The 20,512-nt window shown below is 45.3% G+C and overlaps 2 protein-coding genes across 2 annotated transcripts in view; one reads left to right on the top strand and one right to left on the bottom strand.

Moving 5' to 3' along the window:
- Nucleotides 1-20,512, top strand: part of tbcd (tubulin folding cofactor D) — a 76,045-nt gene that overhangs the window by 20,315 nt on the left and 35,218 nt on the right. Inside the window, exons 14-25 of the mRNA XM_083780514.1 lie at nt 5,411-5,567; nt 10,550-10,607; nt 10,756-10,785; nt 11,166-11,251; nt 13,169-13,249; nt 13,355-13,428; nt 13,547-13,664; nt 15,504-15,564; nt 15,672-15,694; nt 16,068-16,099; nt 16,221-16,283; nt 16,515-16,591. Of these exons, the coding sequence (XP_083636640.1) occupies nt 5,411-5,567; nt 10,550-10,607; nt 10,756-10,785; nt 11,166-11,251; nt 13,169-13,249; nt 13,355-13,428; nt 13,547-13,664; nt 15,504-15,564; nt 15,672-15,694; nt 16,068-16,099; nt 16,221-16,283; nt 16,515-16,591 (860 nt within the window). The remainder of the gene's footprint in view (nt 1-5,410; nt 5,568-10,549; nt 10,608-10,755; nt 10,786-11,165; nt 11,252-13,168; nt 13,250-13,354; nt 13,429-13,546; nt 13,665-15,503; nt 15,565-15,671; nt 15,695-16,067; nt 16,100-16,220; nt 16,284-16,514; nt 16,592-20,512) is intronic.
- znf750 (zinc finger protein 750) lies at nt 364-4,342 on the bottom strand. Its single transcript, XM_083780607.1, has 3 exons — nt 4,265-4,342; nt 1,405-2,705; nt 364-1,290 (listed from the first exon to the last, which is right to left on the bottom strand). Exons 2-3 carry the CDS (start codon nt 2,682-2,684, stop codon nt 687-689), a joined length of 1,884 nt encoding a protein of 627 aa, XP_083636733.1. The 5' UTR covers nt 2,685-2,705; nt 4,265-4,342; the 3' UTR covers nt 364-686.

The following is a 20,512-nucleotide window of genomic DNA, read 5'->3' as shown; positions in this document are numbered from 1 at the left end:
ATGGAGTCTGGAATCATTATTTTGTGTAAGGCAACATCAAGGCTTGACTTAAACATTACTTTCCTAACTTTGTAAAACAAAATGTAACAAACACAGATATAAATGCACTGAATTATTTATTAAATAACTGTGCAACAATTAGACCAGGTTAATGTGTGCGCAGGCTAGCCTGGCTGCATTCCACATGTTATACTGTCAATACTACACTGCTGTGTCACAGAGGTAATTACTGTAATTACACATAATTATCGGATCGGATCGGATAATGGATCGGCCACCGATCCGATACCCTATAGAATTTTAGCCTGGATCGGCGCCGATCTCCGATACGAGTATCGGATCGGTGCATCCCTAACCACAACCCCCATAGATATACATATAGGTATACATTATCAAATAAATCATGTACATTATTTTATTTTCAATATTTACATAACCTAACCAAACAAGAGTTGAGAATTTGCATACAGTCAGTGCATTTAGGATTTTTGTCTTGTGAGACACCTTGTCATGACTGTACCACAGAGTATAGTGAACATGTTCAGTGCTTAGAAAACGTTTGATCATTGTTGTCTCATAAATTCATATTTTTACATTGAGGCTTACACTAGCGACGGTTAAAGTTAGTCGAGTCCACATAACCAATCATTCAAAGAGTTCAGAGTTTTTGTTCCTGTCAACATTGTTCAGGAACAGCGAGGCCTCCTCCGTAGGACCCGGCCTGAGTCTTTCACCTTAGCTTTCTTAGCTGGTGGTTTCTGGCAGTTGGGCAAAGCCTGGCCACTGCTTTCTCTTTCCACCCCCCTCGCTTTAGTGCTTTGCCCAGCCTTGGCTCTCTCTTTGTGGTACAAACTTGGATAACCTGCTGGGCTCTCGGCCTCCGTGGAGTTGCCTGAAGTACTGTCTACTGTGCTGAGGCTGCAGGGGCTACTGACAGAGCTGGCTCTGGCCAGCTGGCACAGCGCCAGGGCTGCGGTCTGTCTCTGGTGGTCACATGGCTCCTCGTCTGACTGGCTGTGTAGCCTTTGTTGAAGACCTCCGGGTGGGCTGTGGGTAGAGTGGTGCTCTGTGTTGCTGTGATGGTCCCTGAGGCTGAGGTTCATAGGCAGTTCCACCTCTGTATGTTTCCCTGTGGCCGCGGCGGATGAACTCATTTCCTTCTCCTGGTCCCTTGTAGAGAGGTTGAGCGGAGCTAGTTCTTCTGTGGTCTCTCCATCGTCTCGCTCCGACGAAGACTCGTGGCGTTCTTCTCGAGCAGAACTAGAAGCTTTGCTGCTGTTCTCTGTTGACCTGAGAAAGTGGAAATGAGGATGGACAGCTACTGTCAATTTGCTGTACCGTCATAACTCATTTAAGTTGTTAATTATCAACATTCATCAGTAATCAATGAGGTAATGTACTCACCCTCTGTCTACATGTCTTAACTGCAGCAGGCCTTGTGCAGAGTCCTCTCTGCTTAAGTCTGCTGGGCGTTCCCTGACCGTAGCTTTGTTTCCTGGTTGGGAGATGGACTGCGTTTCACCCAGGGTGGTGTAGTGCAGACTAGCGTCCGTGTCCCTCTGAATGATGTTTGAGTGGCTCGGCCTGTCAGGAGACCCTGAAGCTGAACAACCCGCCATAGGACTCTGCCTAGTGGCTTTGTCTCCAGTCTGCACCTTGTTGCTCTCCTGCTCAGTAGGTCTGCTATGGGGGTCATTGTGCGGCGGACGCAGGTGCGTATACAAGTCATATTCTTTTGTGCCGAGTGCCGGGCCATACAAATCAAAAGTAAGGTACCTGGATCCTGGCATCGGCAGGGAGAGCTCAGGTGGTCGATACAGGCCATAATGCAGAGGGGGCCCGGGGTGCAGGGAGGGACAGTATCTGTATGGATACTGGGGGAAAAGGGAGTTGTGAGCTGGGCCGATGGGCTGTGGCACTACTGGCCTCTGGAGCTCTAGAAGCTCTGGGCGGAAGGAAGGAGGGGTCAGTCCGTTCACATGGTGGTTTCCTGGGAGGTAGTACGGTGCATAGAGAGGGTGGAGGCCGCGCTCTGGCAGGAGATACGGAGAGTACTCTGGAACCATGGGGGTGGGGAAAGGTTTTAGTGGCATGGATGGTGACAGTGGCCCCCATGGGAAGGTGGGGTTGTTGAATAGTGGTGGAACAATGGCTGGTGGATCGTTGGATGGCTGTGGAGGTGACGGGAGCACCTCAGAGCCCTCTCGGTTGGGTGTGACAGGTGAGAAGGCGGATGGGCGTGGCAGCGACTTGGTTTCTTTTGATTCCCCTTTCTCCCTCTCTGGACTTGGTTTTGTCACACTCTGCCCGTCCTTCCTGACAGGGCTGTCGCAACCGACGTCTACGTCCTCTGTCTCATCCCCATGCTTCTCTTCGTCGGTTTCGCTCTCCCCCACACCTCCCGCTTTGTCAGGACTAACGTTCTGAACTGCTGGGCTGCCCTTTGCTGCGACCGGTGAAGGGACAGTCTTTGATGATGGCTTGGCCGGCCTAACCGCTTGCCCTCCCTTTTGTGACACCAGGGAGATGGAGTTTTTACACAAGTTGTATTTCATGTGGTTGAAAAGATGGGACTTCTCATTACAGGTGAAGGGACACTGGAAGCACTGGTACTTGTAGGGTTTGCCTGGTGGTCGGGGAATATAGTGGGGCCTTTTGGGCTTGCGTTCCTGAATGGTGTCCATCTCGCCCCATGCACACTTTCACTGTAAAGACACAAAAGAAATGGCAAATAAAACATCAGATGAGGTGTATTGGCATTTCTTTCCCAGCTCTTTTCAGATGGATTATGACTAAGAGAGCAATCCATTGTGAGTGCTTAACTCCTCTGTCTCACTCAGTAGATTTGGCCTAATTGAGTTGCTGGACTGGTTCTGATGGAGAGTGACTTGTATAGGCAGTTTCCTTTTTGTGTCCTCAGTTGCTCAGGCAGAAAAAAAAGAATCCCTAGCTGTATAAAACACTGCACCCTCAGGCTAACCTATTCTACCAACTGTTACTTCAACCTGTGTTGGGCAGCAAACATAGAGAAATATACAAATTAGAAAATTGATATACTACTCTATGCAAAGCACTACATGTTTGCATGGGCCTTTTGTCCTAGTGTTGTGTGTCGAGGTTCATTTGTGACAACCTACATTTATACCAGCATCTCCGCTTGCCAGCTCTCTTCGGTTGGTCGAGACTGTCTGTCATCATATTCCACTCATCGATACTAATGGATTACAGCGAGATAAACTTGAGATTGGCAGAAGCTGGTAGAGAAGGCACCCTGCAGGGCATGTAGAAACTCGCTCCCTCTCCGTACTCTACTAAACTCTGCGCTCTCAGCGTGGGAACCAGCAGCCACCTGCTTCCCATGACTACACGTGCGGGATGCACTCAGCTGCCATTCATCACCTGATGAGCTCACCCATGTTGGAGAGAGTGTGGCGCAGGCCCTCTTTCCAGGGAAGCCATACATGTTGCAATGACCAGTGATGAGTGACAACAGATGCCAGCCTTTTCTTTTTTTAAATGAAATGCTGTTTAACATGCTGTTGGCATGCGAAACCCCTCGGGTTGGTCTTTCAAATGAAGCGTCTAACCTGAGGCTGTGAGTTAGGCGTTGTTGGGTAGGTTGCCGTCTGGAGGAACCTGCTTGTGATAGCGCTGTCGCAAGAAGTTGCCACTCAAGTTTCTGTCCAGGTGTATGCAGGACCACACCCTTCTTATGAAAATAAATTAATTTGGGGAAGCCTTTAAGCTTTAGACTTTAATGTCTTCTTAGTGCTTACTGTAAAAGTATTACATCAGCTTAGACTTTTTTATTTTGAATGATAGGTATATATGTGGTATAAACAAAAGGAGATGGTACCTTGGCAAGTTGGCTAAATATTGAACTTTAAACAGTAAGTACAGTAGGAGACAAAAGAAAGAGAGAAAATAAAAGTATTTTCTTGAATCTCAACAAGTGCACTCAGCAGCACTGCTTAAGCGTCTGTCTGTATCCACAGCACACCAAGCAGATCATTTCAACCCACACAGGTGACAGGTGCATGGCTTGATCCTACAGCCTACACCTGTAAAACAATACCTCCTGAACCAGTGACAGACAGCCAGGCCACAGCTTTGACACATAAGACCAAACATAACTAATAACCAACCAGTCTCTTGTTTCTGTGAAGTCTGAGATTGCTCTCGGAAATTCCAATGAATTACACTTCCTCTTAACGATGGATAGAGAGTAAGGGCCGTTTAAATATCAATGCACAATAAATCTTACCTGCTCTTGTGTGTGTGTGAAAGTCTGGAGTGATCGGCGAACGATCTCCTCCTCGCGCCTCGCCAGGCTCAGCGGCGGTGACTTAGATAGAAGGCTCTGTGCGACGTGCACTACGGGTCCCGAGTGTGTGACGTTTAGTGGTGTGGTGAGTTGACTTGCTCTCTGGGAGGTGTTGGCTCTCTGGGAGGCGGGGCCTCAGCCCAACCAGCAGAGCCCTCAGGCAACATCGATGCACCTGATATTAGTCAAGCCCCAAGCCACGATTTACATGATGGGCAAAGAGCTCCCCCCCCCCACCCCCCCCCCACTCCCTTGCTTTCATGTTCCATCTCTCATTGCTCGTGGAAATGCCCAAATGCATGTGTTCATTTAACTCTGGAGAGTGTACAAATGTAAGTGCACCCTTAAGGGTTTATTTTGGTTTCATTTCATTTGGACATAAATAATACCTGATATTACTGTGTGGAAATCAGGGGGGGGCTGGTGTAATTTCCTTTTTGCTTTTTACTGGAAATAAGCTGTTGATTGAAAACAAATAATCGTGTCACTTTTGAACAAACATTCAAACAATCTTTCCCTCCCTTGCGTTTCCCCCTGTTGAATGTGGTGTTGTTGAAGGAGCACATTGCTGTGTGAAACTAACATAAACCCTCTGTTTATGTAACGTTATACACACATTAAATATGGATGAAATAATATGAAAAGATCACGTCATAAATTCTCATAATTATTGTGACCAAAATAATTGTTATTAATTATATCATCGCAATATTCAACCATCATTCAAGCCAAAAATAGACAATCTACAAGTGCGACACGCTGTGAGCGTGTAGATTTGCTATTTTTGCTGTAGAGATAAGAGATTTGGACTAGATGGTGGGGAAAAAGGTGTACAGAGCCAACTTGGTACCAGTACTTGTTTTTGCCAATGGTATTCAATTCCTGCTTTCTTTTCACTTATTTTGTCAGTACCACAAAGAACTTTGGTCATTCCTTAAGTTCTTGTGATAACAATATACACCACCATAATCAAATGGATGCTATCATATCGGATGACATAATTATGGCTTCCCATTTGTCTCTCTCTAGTGTTCCTGTATCTTGAGACTAAACTGCTCATCCCTTTCTTCTTGTTCTTGTTTTCAGTCGTTCCACTCGTACTGAAGGCCCTGACCTACGATGAGAAGAGGGGTGCGTGTAGTGTTGGCTCCAATGTGCGCGACGCCGCCTGCTATGTGTGCTGGGCCTTCGCCAGGGCCTATGAACCTCCAGAGCTCATCCCCTTTGTCAACCAGATTGCCAGGTAAAGTCACTGTAAAGGTCCCTGCATACAGAGCGCGTTTTTTATTTTTTTTAGCTGCGTGTCTCCATCGGTTTTCCCGAAAAACGCGCCCAGTGTGCAAACCACCTTTACTGACTGCTATGTGGATTGAAGTTTGCAGTCGCCACAACTTATTTCTGTCATTTGGGTTCCATAGAAGCCAGCATGTCTTCAATGGAAGCTTGATGCACAGTGGAAACATTTTCAGTCATGGACTGAATACCTCTTTGTTGACAAATGTTATTAACCGCTTGCAATTGTGCACCACCAGAAGCTCACTCGTATTTCACTTTAAAACACTTTTGGGTCTACTTTAGTCTTTGTGCACCCAGCCCCAGACAGGTTTTAAGTTGCTTGTTTCAACATTTAGGTATTGGGTATTCTTTTTTATCAGACATGAAATCAGTGACACTCATTATTTGTTCTGGTGACTGATATTGTCCTTTTTTTTTTTAGGAAAAAAGTTTAATAAAATAAATAATGATAAAAGTAATTGAAAAGAACCTGGGGGGACGTGTGTTTTCAGTGAATCTAACATGGAGTTTGATGTTACAATGGCTTTGTATAGGAAGGGGGCGTGTCTGATAAATAATCAATTTCAAACATCTAAATATTGAATCAAGCAATACTTTATCTCTAGACTAGATGGGTCGTTAATATGTCCTCTCGGTGATTTGCATACAAGCTGTAGAGCTTGATGTATAAAGCAGTTATGTACATGTACAGCCTGAAAACCAGTTTTTCTGTGCAGCGCTACATGTCCTTGCTTTACCCATGTTAGCAGCAGACATGATTTATTAGTACCTATACCGTTGAAAGCAAGGGTTCTGAGAGTGCTAGTCTATACCTGGCATTTTCAGAAATACCCATTGTCTCAGCTGATTTAACCCATTTTGGGCGGGCACCCATTTTGGTGTTGGCATCATGTTATGCTTTAGCTATTGAAAAATAGCAGATCTACAAGCTCATATCGCGCCACCGAGTGGCGCGATATGAGCTTGTAGGTCTGCTATTTTTTTTTAATCGAAGACACTTTTAGAATCTGATCTCAGGTCAGAATGGGTTAATAATGAAACTGTCAGGATGTAATAGACATTTTTAGAATCTGATCTCAGGTCAGAATGGGTTAACTGTTTTCTCTTCTGCCTCGTTCCTGTCAACATGGTTTTTAGACACCAGTGACTTTTGCTTCTTATTAGTCCCTGGCCTATCCCATCTTCAAATGAAATCATAGGCCTACTGCCTAGCCCATTTTGGGGCGGGAACCCCTTTTGGTGTTTTAAACATTATGTTATAATTTAGCTATTTAAAAATAGCAGATCTACAAGCTCATAGCGCGCCACCGAGTGGCGCGCTACGAGCTTGTAGGTCTGCTATTTTTGAAAAATCGTTAAAATGTGCCTCAAATCTTTCAGAAAATTGTCATGATTTAGAAGATTTTTTTTTTTTTTTTCGACGTCAGGCCTAAATGGGCTAGTTAAAAGCAGAACATGCCTATCTGCCCTACAGCTGTTGGATCCATTTCTTCTTCTCAAAACCCCGTCAAGTAACAGGCTCTATAGGATAGCTGATCATGGTAGAAATAAGTTGTATCAGCAGTTTTGTAATAAATAAATTGATTCGAATTTTAAGGTCCAAATGAAATTCACTAACTTTTATAAACTTGGCATCCTTTTTCTAGGCATGTCATAATAAGCATAAATTGGCAATATACCGGTATACATAGAAACTGAGATTTCGGTCTGTGATGCATTGTGAGCTTGGAGATCTGCTAATCTCGTCAAAGAGATTTGGGGCCCTATTTTCATCAGTGCCCTTATCCTCAAACTTCTTTGCCATATCCTCAAACTTCTTTGCAGCCCCCTTTCATGATGACGAGTGCCCCGGAAGACGATTTCCAATTCATTACCCTGCCCTTTTTTTCTTCTTTCTAATTATTTGTTCGGCCCAACAAATTTGTTGTCATGCGTTGTCACGAATCGATCCGAATTGGCTTTGACCGAGGCTTACAGGTCTTTAAATATATCCTTTATGAAACGTCTATGGGAAAAATCCGGGCCGCTCGTCGGGAGCGGGACTGCAACGCTCTATAGACCCCTGGGGGACCCAGTCAACAAAGTATATAAGTGGTACTGAGTGTACAGCACTTTGGTTCAATGTTGTTTTAAATGTGCTTTATAAATAAAGTGGATTGGATTGAGTTTAAGTGGTGCAACTGAAAGTCACCCAATGTAATTAAAACATTGCTATAAAAGGATTCTTTAATTCTTCAGATATCCCATGGTACCATTTTGCAACTTTGACTTGTAGTCGAGTAATATTTGACTAGAAGTTTCTATACACTCAAGTACTGTTTTTCAGTGCTTTTTTTTGGCGCTACTGTAGTTCAACCTGGATGTAGCAGTTGTTGTAAAGCCTCACTTCCTGCCGTTTTGCTGTTCCTGACTGATCGGACACATGTCGGTTCCAATGTCAGTTGCTGAATGGATGTAATGCCATTCGTTTTCTTGGAAAGAAACCTATATATATATTGCCTTCTCGTCTATAGGTTCTGACATCTGCTGACAGGTATTAGGTAATGGCGCATTACTTCGGGGGGAGGGGGTACATCAATGAGTAATTGTTTCACTTCAAGATACAGTATGTCTTGGAACATTCATTTCGATTAGTTTCAAAATTACTTTGTAGAAGAATGAGAGAAAGGAGCTCATCTAGTTGGCAAAGTAAAAATTCCCAACAAGGTGCTCTTTGGTACAAATGGGTCCCAAAATTGAATTGCAAAAAATGGAAACACCAAGGCACTCTTGTGGCAAAATTAAAAAGTATTTAATTGTATGGCTGATGCATGGCAAGAAATGCAACAAAAGTTCAAAATTAACTTTGTATTTGACATATAAACTGATAAAATAATTTTATACGTGATATATAATTGATATTGGTCAATTTCAAATATTATCAAAGTATTCTGCATCACCCAAACCCTGCTGTAGATGTCTACTTAAAATATTTTAAAATAATACAACATGAAAGATACTAGTCTAGCGATTCTGTCTGCCTATGCTTTTCACAGGCAGGGTGTTCTGACTGAACGTCCGATAGGGGCCTGGACAGAAACGTCCAGGGCCTTAGTGTTTAGCAGCTAGGATGTATAACGTCCGATAGGGGCCTGGACAGAAACGTCCAGGGCCTTAGTGTTTAGCAGCTAGGATGTATAACGTCCGATAGGGGCCTGGACAGAAACGTCCAGGGCCTTAGTGTTTAGCAGCTAGGATGTATAACGTCCGATAGGGGCCTGGACAGAAACGCCCAGGGCCTTAGTGTTTAGCAGCTAGGATATATAACGTGCGATAGGGGCCTGGACAGAAACGCCCAGGGCCTTAGTGTTTAGCAGCTAGGATGTAGCAGCCAAGCCTTCAATGTAATCGGTGAGATCTTAAAATCAGTTCAAAAAGTGACAGTCAAAGAGTAGAGCGGCTACAAAATAGGGGTAACATCACAAGTACCGTGCACTGTCAAAAGCAACGGTAAACCTCCATGCTACCTTTCCCCCCCCCCCCCCATCTGCATGTGTGGACCTGCGGCCTCTGACTGTGCAGACCAGCTCTGCAGTGTCAGTTTGAACCCCCCCCCCCCCCCCCCAGCTCCCACTCCCATTATCATTATCATCAGCCCTCCCATTCCCTTGCCTACAGCACTGCCAGGTTTCGCCTGTTGCTGTAGGTTTCGGTCGCCGTTTGCCAGTGAAGCTCAAGACAAGCTGAGTCCTGCTGCGTATCCCTCACAGCGTGATGACATCCACACCATTTGTAATGTGGCATTTCAAATAAAGTGCAACTTTTGTGACAGATCTTTTGTGACACATTCTGACGCATGTTCTACTTGTTATTTGCTGTAGCATCCCCACGCTGGGTTCAGGATGTCCTCAGGGCGTTGTCCACAGCAGAATCAAGTCTATTTTTTATTTATTTCCACACCTCCAGGCCTCAGACACTAAGAAATGCTCCTGTGTCCACCTCCAGGCCTAGGTTTTAATATTTGCAGACAAGGCACTCCAGGGAACAGAGCTGATTGCAAACATCTTGCAGCAGTTTGTCTCATACATACTATATTTAAATCATTTGCTGGGTGTTTCTTCAACAACCCATGATCGCTCCATGAAAGACTGAGAAGCAATACATTAAATAAGGCTTTTGGGCCATGGCATAATCAACTGCCCACTTTCAGTGCCGCCGGTGGATTCATACTTAATCATCAAGTGCCTGTGTCAGCTTATTACTGGCAGTCGACCAACTTGACATGCTGTTCTGGGAACGTGCACATGGCACACAAGGCCAGTTCCAAGACAATGATTTAGTCCTGAAATATAAGCAAATTATATATGCTTAGTCTGTACTGTGTCAGCTACACATTAACTGTCATAGTCAGTCACAGTCGAGTGTACTATGAATCACAGACTGAGACGTGAACTTAACCAGAACCCCAACCCCAACATCCCTGTTCTGGGGGGAACGTTCACCAACAATAGCAGATCTAGACCAGTGGTTCTTAACCTTTTCATGCTGTGAGTCTGTGACCCCCCCCCTAAAATAATCGTATTTGAACTGGGGACCCCTCACCTTGACATTTTGACAAGCACTTGAAATGAAGGAGTTGAGGCATTCAATTTAGTTTGACTCATTTCCACAGATAAATATTGTGAAAAGAGCCGATCTACAAGTGAGGCGCTGTGAGCTTGTAGATCAGCTCTTTCTTACAGTATATCATTTGACAATTTGGCCAATGTTTGACCACAGGTTGAGAACCACTGATCTAAACGTATAAAACTACAAAACTACAGTTGCAGCTACTCGAGTAGTGGGTTTAAGTGGCATTTAATACTCAGGGGCAATGCTAGACAGACGTTTACCACACCAATTATGGACAGTAAATTCCATTGTGTCCTGGTCTGTGTTTTCTTTCTGCAGTGCTCTGCTCATCACAGCCGTGTTTGATCGAAATGTCAACTGCAGGCGAGCCGCATCGGTAAGTGCCTACGTGTGTTATCGCTGACTTCCAAAATCTGCACTGTACAGCTAAGAGATATGACAGAACCTGACTTTATTAAATCTACACTGTACAGCTAAGAGATATGACAGAACCTGACTTTATTCGTCTGTTTCTGTCCCGCCAGGCTGCTTTCCAGGAGAATGTCGGAAGACAGGTTTGTGACCACAGTGACAAAGTTTTTTTTTTTTTAACGACTCACAGAATTACTGTGATTTCAGGCTATGAAACATCAAGATCTTGTTGGAACTTGTTTTATCGGTGGTGAAAGTCTTGCGAGCAAAAATAACGGCCTTCAAAGTGGGCCAATCCACCTGCAATTGGCTACAGGGCACTGTAACAAACAGTTAAATCTGGCAGACATTAGTGGAGCCACGCATGTAAACCTCTGTAAATCCTTTGATCTGAGCTTTATCTTAAGTTGCACTGAATCACTCATTTCCCCATCATGTCATCCTCTGCTCGCCACCAGTGATTAGGGCTATTCTCACACTCTGCACACTGGTCTGTTTGGTTCAACCTCTTCTCCTCCCACAGGGCACGTTTCCTCATGGTATTGACATTTTAACCGCTGCAGATTACTACGCTGTTGGAAACCTTAACAACTGCTACCTGACCATTAGGTAAGAGACGCTTCCGTCTGGAGGCCTTTCCCTCACAGCCTTCATTTGGTATAGTCTCTCTATTTTGGGCATATAGACATATATATTTAGGTCAAAAAGTTAAAGCATATCTACAACCCAGAGGTCACGTTATAGTTGCCGGTTTTGACCTTTTTGTTTGTTTTTTTACTTTTTTTATGTTCAAGAGTCGAGACCGAACATTTTAATTCCCTCTGGACATCCTGACCGATTTTGAAAAAACAGTAATTTATTGTTATAACTGTCTACAAATCAGTCACATTTCTCACTCTCAATCTCTCTCCCACACGCAATAATGTCGTAGACACTATCACAGCAGAGCCGCTCTGTTACACAAGAATACTGTGATGTTCTCCATGTGGAACTGTCACAAAAGATGTAATAAATACACAAAGTTGTCTTGCCACAAATCAAGAACAATGCTCACACGGTTGAAGATGAAGCATCAGAGACAGTGGGAAGATGGACTGATGAAGCATCAGAGACAGTGGGAACGCACCGTAAACAAACATTACACACACCACCACAATGATGCGCCACCTGGCCCTTTGTCCCATTCTGACCGGGCACCCATTTTGTTGTCCGCATCATGTTATGCTTTAGCTATTGAAAAATAGCAGATCTACAAGCTCATATCGCGCCACCGAGTGGCGCGATACGAGCTTGTAAGTCTGCTATTTTTTGAAAAATCGAAGAACGACTGACATTTTTAGAATCTGATCTCGGGTCAGAATGGGTTAATCAGACCAGTGTGTGTCCGGCGGAAACCTCGTATGAATCTGATCTCAGGTCAGAATGGGTTATTAGCCAATTGATCACACCTGATCACCCCCCAACGGCCACCGCTCTAGTTTGAAAGAAATCCCGGAATGGGTCGGAATCGGACCAAAATAATTGTCACGGGTCCATCCGGCTGTGTTTCAAAATGTTTTTGGAACGGGTCGGAATCAATCAGATCAAATTTCACAAATCCATTTGGGGTTCGGGACGTTTTTTTTGGGACCTGTGAAGAGCTCTAAATTGTTGAAAGGTGTGAACAAATCCATTTCTTTTATGAAACGTCAACCATTAAACTATTAACCATTAACGCAACCATTCCATTTTGAACTGTAACATTTGGTCTGCCAAACATACAGCTAGAATTTAATGAACATCAATGGGTGATCTTGACAGCCCCAATATTTTGAGACAAAATAACACTTTCACTTTTTACCTGTCTATATTATGTACGTATAAAGTCCTACTATTCGTCACATACATTGCTGAATGCGAGATTCGTTCTCCGCATTTGACCCATCTCTTGGAGTGGTGAGCTGCAGTCGTGCCGCGCTCGGAAATCATGTGTAGTTGATCTAACTCCCCAATCCAACCCTACAGGCTTCTTTTGTACTCGAGACATATATGCCTGTCAGCGTGTAAGTTTGCCATTTAAGATATGAACTGTGTGCAGTGAATGTCACCATGCAACGAAACAGAGCCACACCCTTCTTCAGAATTGTCCCCTCCGCAGCCATCTGAACAAACATTTCTGAGCTAACAAATGGAGAAAGATGCTAGCCCCAGGGCATGAGTGGTCATAGAGCTACTGTATACAAACAAACTCAAACCTAGACATATCATACGTCTGAACCGCATTATTTTTAATAATGGTGACCCTAACTACTTTCAGATACATCATTAAAAGAGAAGGAGCATGAGACTTGCCACCTACATTTTTGTCACCTGTTCGCTGTGAATGTTAGCAGCTTAGTTTTTTTACACATTAGGGAATAGCTAGTGCCTGTCAGCTAGTGCTATTGACAAACACTGCAATTGGAAATCATTTTTGAGTCTTTACTTAAAAATATGTTTTTTTGTGTGTGAAAATGTGTGTAACTAAAGATGTCTTTGGCCCAACAGTGTCTACGTAGCTAGTTTCCCAGAGTACACCAAGCCAATGATAGAACACCTGGTAGCCATGAAGATCAACCATTGGGACGCGTAAGGACTAATTTTATATCCCTGTCCTGACAAAATAATTAATAAAATTAATGTATTGTCACAGCATTGGTGATTAAGAATGCGTAACATTGTTTTGGTTTTCAGGGTGATCAGGGAGCTTGCGACCAAAGCTCTCCACAACCTGACGCCTCAAGCGCCCGATTATATGGCAGCGACAGGTAAACAATGTCACTGTACCTGTTCCCCAGGCAATAAGAGAAGGCCTAAGGAAAAGAAAGAACACATTTTACCAATGGACTTTAAGACCTGTAATTATTTGAGGTATGTCTGTTTCAGTTCTGCCCCAGTTGTTGCCGGTGGCGATGGGTATTGACCTCCATAGTCGTCATGGTGCTATCCTGGCATGTGCTGAAATCACCCACGCTCTGCACAAGCTGGGCACACACAGCAACAGGTAACCTCTCAGCACGTCTTAAAGCTGGGCACACACAACAACAGGTAACCTCTCTCAGCACGTCGTAAAGCTGGGCACACACAACAACAGGTAACCTCTCTCAGCACGTCGTAAAGCTGGGCACACACAGCAACAGGTAACCTCTCAGCACGGCGTAAAGCTGGGCACACACAGCAACAGGTAACCTCTCAGCACATCATAAAGCTGGGCACACACAACAACAGGTAACCTCTCAGCACGTCATAAAGCTGGGCACACACAGCAACAGGTAACCTCTCAGCACGTCATAAAGCTGGGCACACACAGCAACAGGTAACCTCTCAGCACGTCATAAAGCTGGGCACACACAGCAACAGGTAACCTCTCAGCACGTCATAAAGCTGGGCACACACAGCAACAGGTAACCTCTCAGCACGTCATAAAGCTGGGCACACACAGCAACAGGTAACCTCTCAGCACGTCATAAAGCTGGGCACACACAGCAACAGGTAACCTCTCAGCACGTCATAAAGCTGGGCACACACAGCAACAGGTAACCTCTCAGCACGTCATAAAGCTGGGCACACACAACAACAGGTAACCTCTCAGCACGTCGTAAAGCTGGACACACACAGCAACAGGTAACCTCTCAGCACGTCTTAAAGCTGGGCACACACAACAACAGGTAACCTCTCAGCACGTCATAAAGCTGGGCACACACAGCAACAGGTAACTTCTCAGCACGTCATAAAGCTGGGCACACACAGCAACAGGTAACCTCTCAGCACGTCATAAAGCTGGGCACACACAACAACAGGTAACCTCTCAGCACGGCATAAAGCTGGGCACACACAACAACAGGTAACCTCTCAGCACGTCGTAAAGCTGGGCACACACAGCAACAGGTAACTTCTCAGCACGGCGTAAAGCTGGGCACACACAGCAACAGGTAACCTCTCAGCACGGCATAAAGCTGGGCACACACAGCAACAGGTAACCTCTCAGCACGTCGTAAAGCTGGGCACACACAACAACAGGTAACCTCTCAGCACGTCGTAAAGCTGGGCACACACAACAACAGGTAACCTCTCAGCACGTCGTAAAGCTGGGCACACACAGCAACAGGTAACCTCTCAGCACGTCATAAAGCTGGGCACACACAGCAACAGGTAACCTCTCAGCACGTCGTTAAACTGCAGAGCTATAGCCTAGGGTGCGTAGATTTTACACCAGTGGTTCTCAACCTGTGGGTCCCCACATGATTTTTGGGGGGTTGCCAGATGACGGTGAAGTGACAATTTATGGACCTTTTTAATACCTTGAAAGAAAAAAAAGGCTTGTAGGTCTGCTATTTTCCACAATATTTATCTGTGGAAGTCAAGCTAAATGTGTTTTTTTTTTTTTCACAGTTGTCTGTTTATTCAAGATTTCAGGGTATACAGTAACTCCGATAATATAACAATATATGTGACACACCCATACGGGACATACCAAAAATGTACATGTACATATAAATGTCATAACCACCATATGCAAAGTATTGTGGTAGCATAAAAGAAAGATAAATTGTATAGTCCTATACTAACAGGGAAGTGACACTGCAGTTGAGTCAAGCTAAATGTAACACCTCAACTCCTACAATTCCAAGCTTATCAGGGTGGAGGGTCCTCAGTTCAAATATGATTATTTTGGGGGGGTCCCCTGTTCGAATATGATTATTTTGGGGGGTCACCTGTTTGAATATGATTATTTTGGGGGGTCCCCTGTTTGAATATGATTATTTTGGGGGGGTCACAGCCTGAAAGGTTGAGAACCACTGACCCCAAACCGTAACTAACAGAACGTGGTCTTGATCTGTAGATCCGTGGTGGAGTACATCTCTTCAGAATGTGTGGACGGCTTAAAGAGCATTCACCAGAAGGTCGGTGTCCTTTGAGAAAACATACTGTATTTTCAGAAGACAGGAGATTTTCATGTTGAAAGTCTTATCATCTCTGACAACGTTTGTCTTTTTCCTCCCCCCGCCAGATTTTTGACCGCAAGCAATACAGGTAATCCAAATGCATAGCGGTATTTTTTAACCCATTCTGACCTGAGATCAGATTCATACCAGGTTTCCACTGGACACACACTGGTCTGATGAACCCATTCTGACCTGAGATCAGATTCTAAAAATGTCAGTCGTTCTTCGGTTTTTCAAAAATAGCAGACCTACAAGCTCGTATCGCGCCACTCGGTGGCGCGATATGAGCTTGTAGATCTGCTATTTTTCAATAGCTAAAGCATAACATGATGCCAATACCAAAATGGGTGCCCGGTCAGAATGGGTTAAATCTTTGGCGTTAAATAATCTACAGTATATACACAATAGAGACGTTAGACTGTACTGATTGGCTTCATAATAACGTTGTTTCTCTGCTGTAGGGGACTGTATGGTGAGCTGATGAGGCCAGCAGGTATGTATATCTTCAAATCAAACATTAGACACTGTTAATGGGGAGAAGAATGAAGATGTTATGTCAGCATTGGTCTTTAATAATACATAGGGTAACTATAGACTCTTGTTTCTCCCAACAGTGCTTACTCTCATAGAAAAGATGTCCCTCTCCCAAATGCCTTTCAAGGATGACCCTATCATCAGTGAGTTATTAGTTATTATTACTTTCCCGTTTAATTAGGAGTGTTTGTGGCACTGTTTCCCAAAGTGGGCTCCCAGAAACCCCCATGGGTCGTTGAGCGGGTTCCTGGGCTTTGCTTTCCCCGCAAAATGAGGAACACTTAAACACTTTAAACTAATTTATATTGCTCACAACGCATCGCCATGTGATGGTTGCTGGGTAGGCGTGTAATACTTGTGACTGTGGCTTTCAGCCGACTGGCAGTGGCTGATTGACGACACCCTGAAGAGCCTTCACCTGGTGTCCAGTGGATCGAGGGATGCCATCACGGTATGTGAATAACCCCATCCCTGCATGTCCACTGTGATGTTTCTGTTAACCCCATCCCTGCATGTCCACTGTGATGTTTCTGTACTTAACCCCATCCCTGCATGTCCACTGTGGTGTTTCTGTACTTAACCCCATCTCTGCATGTCCACTGTGATGTTTCTGTACTTAACCCCATCCCTGCATGTCCACTGTGGTGTTTCTGTTAACCCCATCCCTGCATGTCCACTGTGATGTTTCTGTTAACCCCATCCCTGCATGTCCACTGTGATGTTTCTGTTAACCCCATCCCTGCATGTCCACTGTGATGTTTCTGTACTTAACCCCATCCCTGCATGTCCACTGTGATGTTTCTGTACTTAACCCCATCCCTGCATGTCCACTGTGATGTTTCTGTACTTAACCCCATCCCTGCATGTCCACTGTGGTGTTTCTGTACTTAACCCCATCCCTGCATGTCCACTGTGATGTTTCTGTACTTAACCCCATCCCTGCATGTCCACTGTGGTGTTTCTGTACTTAACCCCATCCCTGCATGTCCACTGTGGTGTTTCTGTACTTAACCCCATCCCTGCATGTCCACTGTGATGTTTCTGTTAACCCCATCCCTGCATGTCCACTGTGGTGTTTCTGTTAACCCCATCCCTACATGTCCACTGTGGTGTTTCTGTTAACCCCATCCCTGCATGTCCACTGTGGTGTTTCTGTTAACCCCATCCCTGCATGTCCACTGTGGTGTTTCTGTACTTAACCCCATCCCTGCATGTCCACTGTGATGTTTCTGTACTTAACCCCATCCCTGCATGTCCACTGTGATGTTTCTGTACTTAACCCCATCCCTGCATGTCCACTGTGATGTTTCTGTACTTAACCCCATCCCTGCATGTCCACTGTGATGTTTCTGTACTTAACCCCATCCCTGCATGTCCACTGTGGTGTTTCTGTACTTAACCCCATCCCTGCATGTCCACTGTGATGTTTCTGTTAACCCCATCCCTGCATGTCCACTGTGATGTTTCTGTACTTAACCCCATCCCTGCATGTCCACTGTGATGTTTCTGTACTTAACCCCATCCCTGCATGTCCACTGTGGTGTTTCTGTACTTAACCCCATCCCTGCATGTCCACTGTGGTGTTTCTGTACTTAACCCCATCCCTGCATGTCCACTGTGATGTTTCTGTACTTAACCCCATCCCTGCATGTCCACTGTGATGTTTCTGTTAACCCCATCCCTGCATGTCCACTGTGATGTTTCTGTACTTAACCCCATCCCTGCATGTCCACTGTGATGTTTCTGTACTTAACCCCATCCCTGCATGTCCACTGTGGTGTTTCTGTACTTAACCCCATCCCTGCATGTCCACTGTGGTGTTTCTGTACTTAACCCCATCCCTGCATGTCCACTGTGGTGTTTCTGTACTTAACCCCATCCCTGCATGTCCACTGTGATGTTTCTGTACTTAACCCCATCCCTGCATGTCCACTGTGGTGTTTCTGTACTTAACCCCATCCCTGCATGTCCACTGTGGTGTTTCTGTACTTAACCCCATCCCTGCATGTCCACTGTGATGTTTCTGTTAACCCCATCCCTGCATGTCCACTGTGGTGTTTCTGTTAACCCCATCCCTGCATGTCCACTGTGGTGTTTCTGTTAACCCCATCCCTGCATGTCCACTGTGGTGTTTCTGTACTTAACCCCATCCCTGCATGTCCACTGTGGTGTTTCTGTTAACCCCATCCCTGCATGTCCACTGTGGTGTTTCTGTTAACCCCATCCCTGCATGTCCACTGTGGTGTTTCTGTACTTAACCCCATCCCTGCATGTCCACTGTGATGTTTCTGTACTTAACCCCATCCCTGCATGTCCACTGTGATGTTTCTGTTAACCCCATCCCTGCATGTCCACTGTGATGTTTCTGTTAACCCCATCCCTGCATGTCCACTGTGATGTTTCTGTTAACCCCATCCCTGCATGTCCACTGTGATGTTTCTGTTAACCCCATCCCTGCATGTCCACTGTGATGTTTCTGTACTTAACCCCATCCCTGCATGTCCACTGTGATGTTTCTGTTAACCCCATCCCTGCATGTCCACTGTGGTGTTTCTGTACTTAACCCCATCCCTGCATATCCACTGTGGTGTTTCTGTACTTAACCCCATCCCTGCATGTCCACTGTGATGTTTCTGTTAACCCCATCCCTGCATGTCCACTGTGGTGTTTCTGTACTTAACCCCATCCCTGCATGTCCACTGTGATGTTTCTGTACTTAACCCCATCCCTGCATGTCCACTGTGATGTTTCTGTACTTAACCCCATCCCTGCATGTCCACTGTGATGTTTCTGTTAACCCCATCCCTGCATGTCCACTGTGATGTTTCTGTACTTAACCCCATCCCTGCATGTCCACTGTGGTGTTTCTGTACTTAACCCCATCCCTGCATGTCCACTGTGATGTTTCTGTTAACCCCATCCCTGCATGTCCACTGTGATGTTTCTGTTAACCCCATCCCTGCATGTCCACTGTGATGTTTCTGTACTTAACCCCATCCCTGCATGTCCACTGTGATGTTTCTGTTAACCCCATCCCTGCATGTCCACTGTGGTGTTTCTGTACTTAACCCCATCCCTGCATATCCACTGTGGTGTTTCTGTACTTAACCCCATCCCTGCATGTCCACTGTGATGTTTCTGTTAACCCCATCCCTGCATGTCCACTGTGGTGTTTCTGTACTTAACCCCATCCCTGCATGTCCACTGTGGTGTTTCTGTACTTAACCCCATCCCTGCATGTCCACTGTGATGTTTCTGTTAACCCCATCCCTGCATGTCCACTGTGGTGTTTCTGTTAACCCCATCCCTGCATGTCCACTGTGGTGTTTCTGTACTTAACCCCATCCCTGCATGTCCACTGTGGTGTTTCTGTACTTAACCCCATCCCTGCATGTCCACTGTGATGTTTCTGTTAACCCCATCCCTGCATGTCCACTGTGGTGTTTCTGTTAACCCCATCCCTGCATGTCCACTGTGGTGTTTCTGTACTTAACCCCATCCCTGCATGTCCACTGTGGTGTTTCTGTACTTAACCCCATCCCTGCATGTCCACTGTGGTGTTTCTGTACTTAACCCCATCCCTGCATGTCCACTGTGATGTTTCTGTTAACCCCATCCCTGCATGTCCACTGTGATGTTTCTGTACTTAACCCCATCCCTGCATGTCCACTGTGGTGTTTCTGTACTTAACCCCATCCCTGCATGTCCACTGTGATGTTTCTGTACTTAACCCCATCCCTGCATGTCCACTGTGGTGTTTCTGTACTTAACCCCATCCCTGCATGTCCACTGTGATGTTTCTGTACTTAACCCCATCCCTGCATGTCCACTGTGATGTTTCTGTACTTAACCCCATCCCTGCATGTCCACTGTGATGTTTCTGTTAACCCCATCCCTGCATGTCCACTGTGGTGTTTCTGTACTTAACCCCATCCCTGCATGTCCACTGTGGTGTTTCTGTTAACCCCATCCCTGCATGTCCACTGTGATGTTTCTGTACTTAACCCCATCCCTGCATGTCCACTGTGGTGTTTCTGTACTTAACCCCATCCCTGCATGTCCACTGTGGTGTTTCTGTACTTAACCCCATCCCTGCATGTCCACTGTGGTGTTTCTGTACTTAACCCCATCCCTGCATGTCCACTGTGGTGTTTCTGTACTTAACCCCATCCCTGCATGTCCACTGTGGTGTTTCTGTACTTAACCCCATCCCTGCATGTCCACTGTGGTGTTTCTGTACTTAACCCCATCCCTGCATGTCCACTGTGATGTTTCTGTACTTAACCCCATCCCTGCATGTCCACTGTGATGTTTCTGTTAACCCCATCCCTGCATGTCCACTGTGATGTTTCTGTACTTAACCCCATCCCTG

The sequence above is a fragment of the Protomyctophum parallelum genome (assembly GCF_964188405.1).
Source record: "Protomyctophum parallelum genome assembly, chromosome: 13".
Lineage (NCBI taxonomy): Eukaryota > Metazoa > Chordata > Actinopteri > Myctophiformes > Myctophidae > Protomyctophum > Protomyctophum parallelum.
Note: the sequence above shows the minus strand (reverse complement) of the source record. Positions and strands in the feature narration are given on the sequence as shown.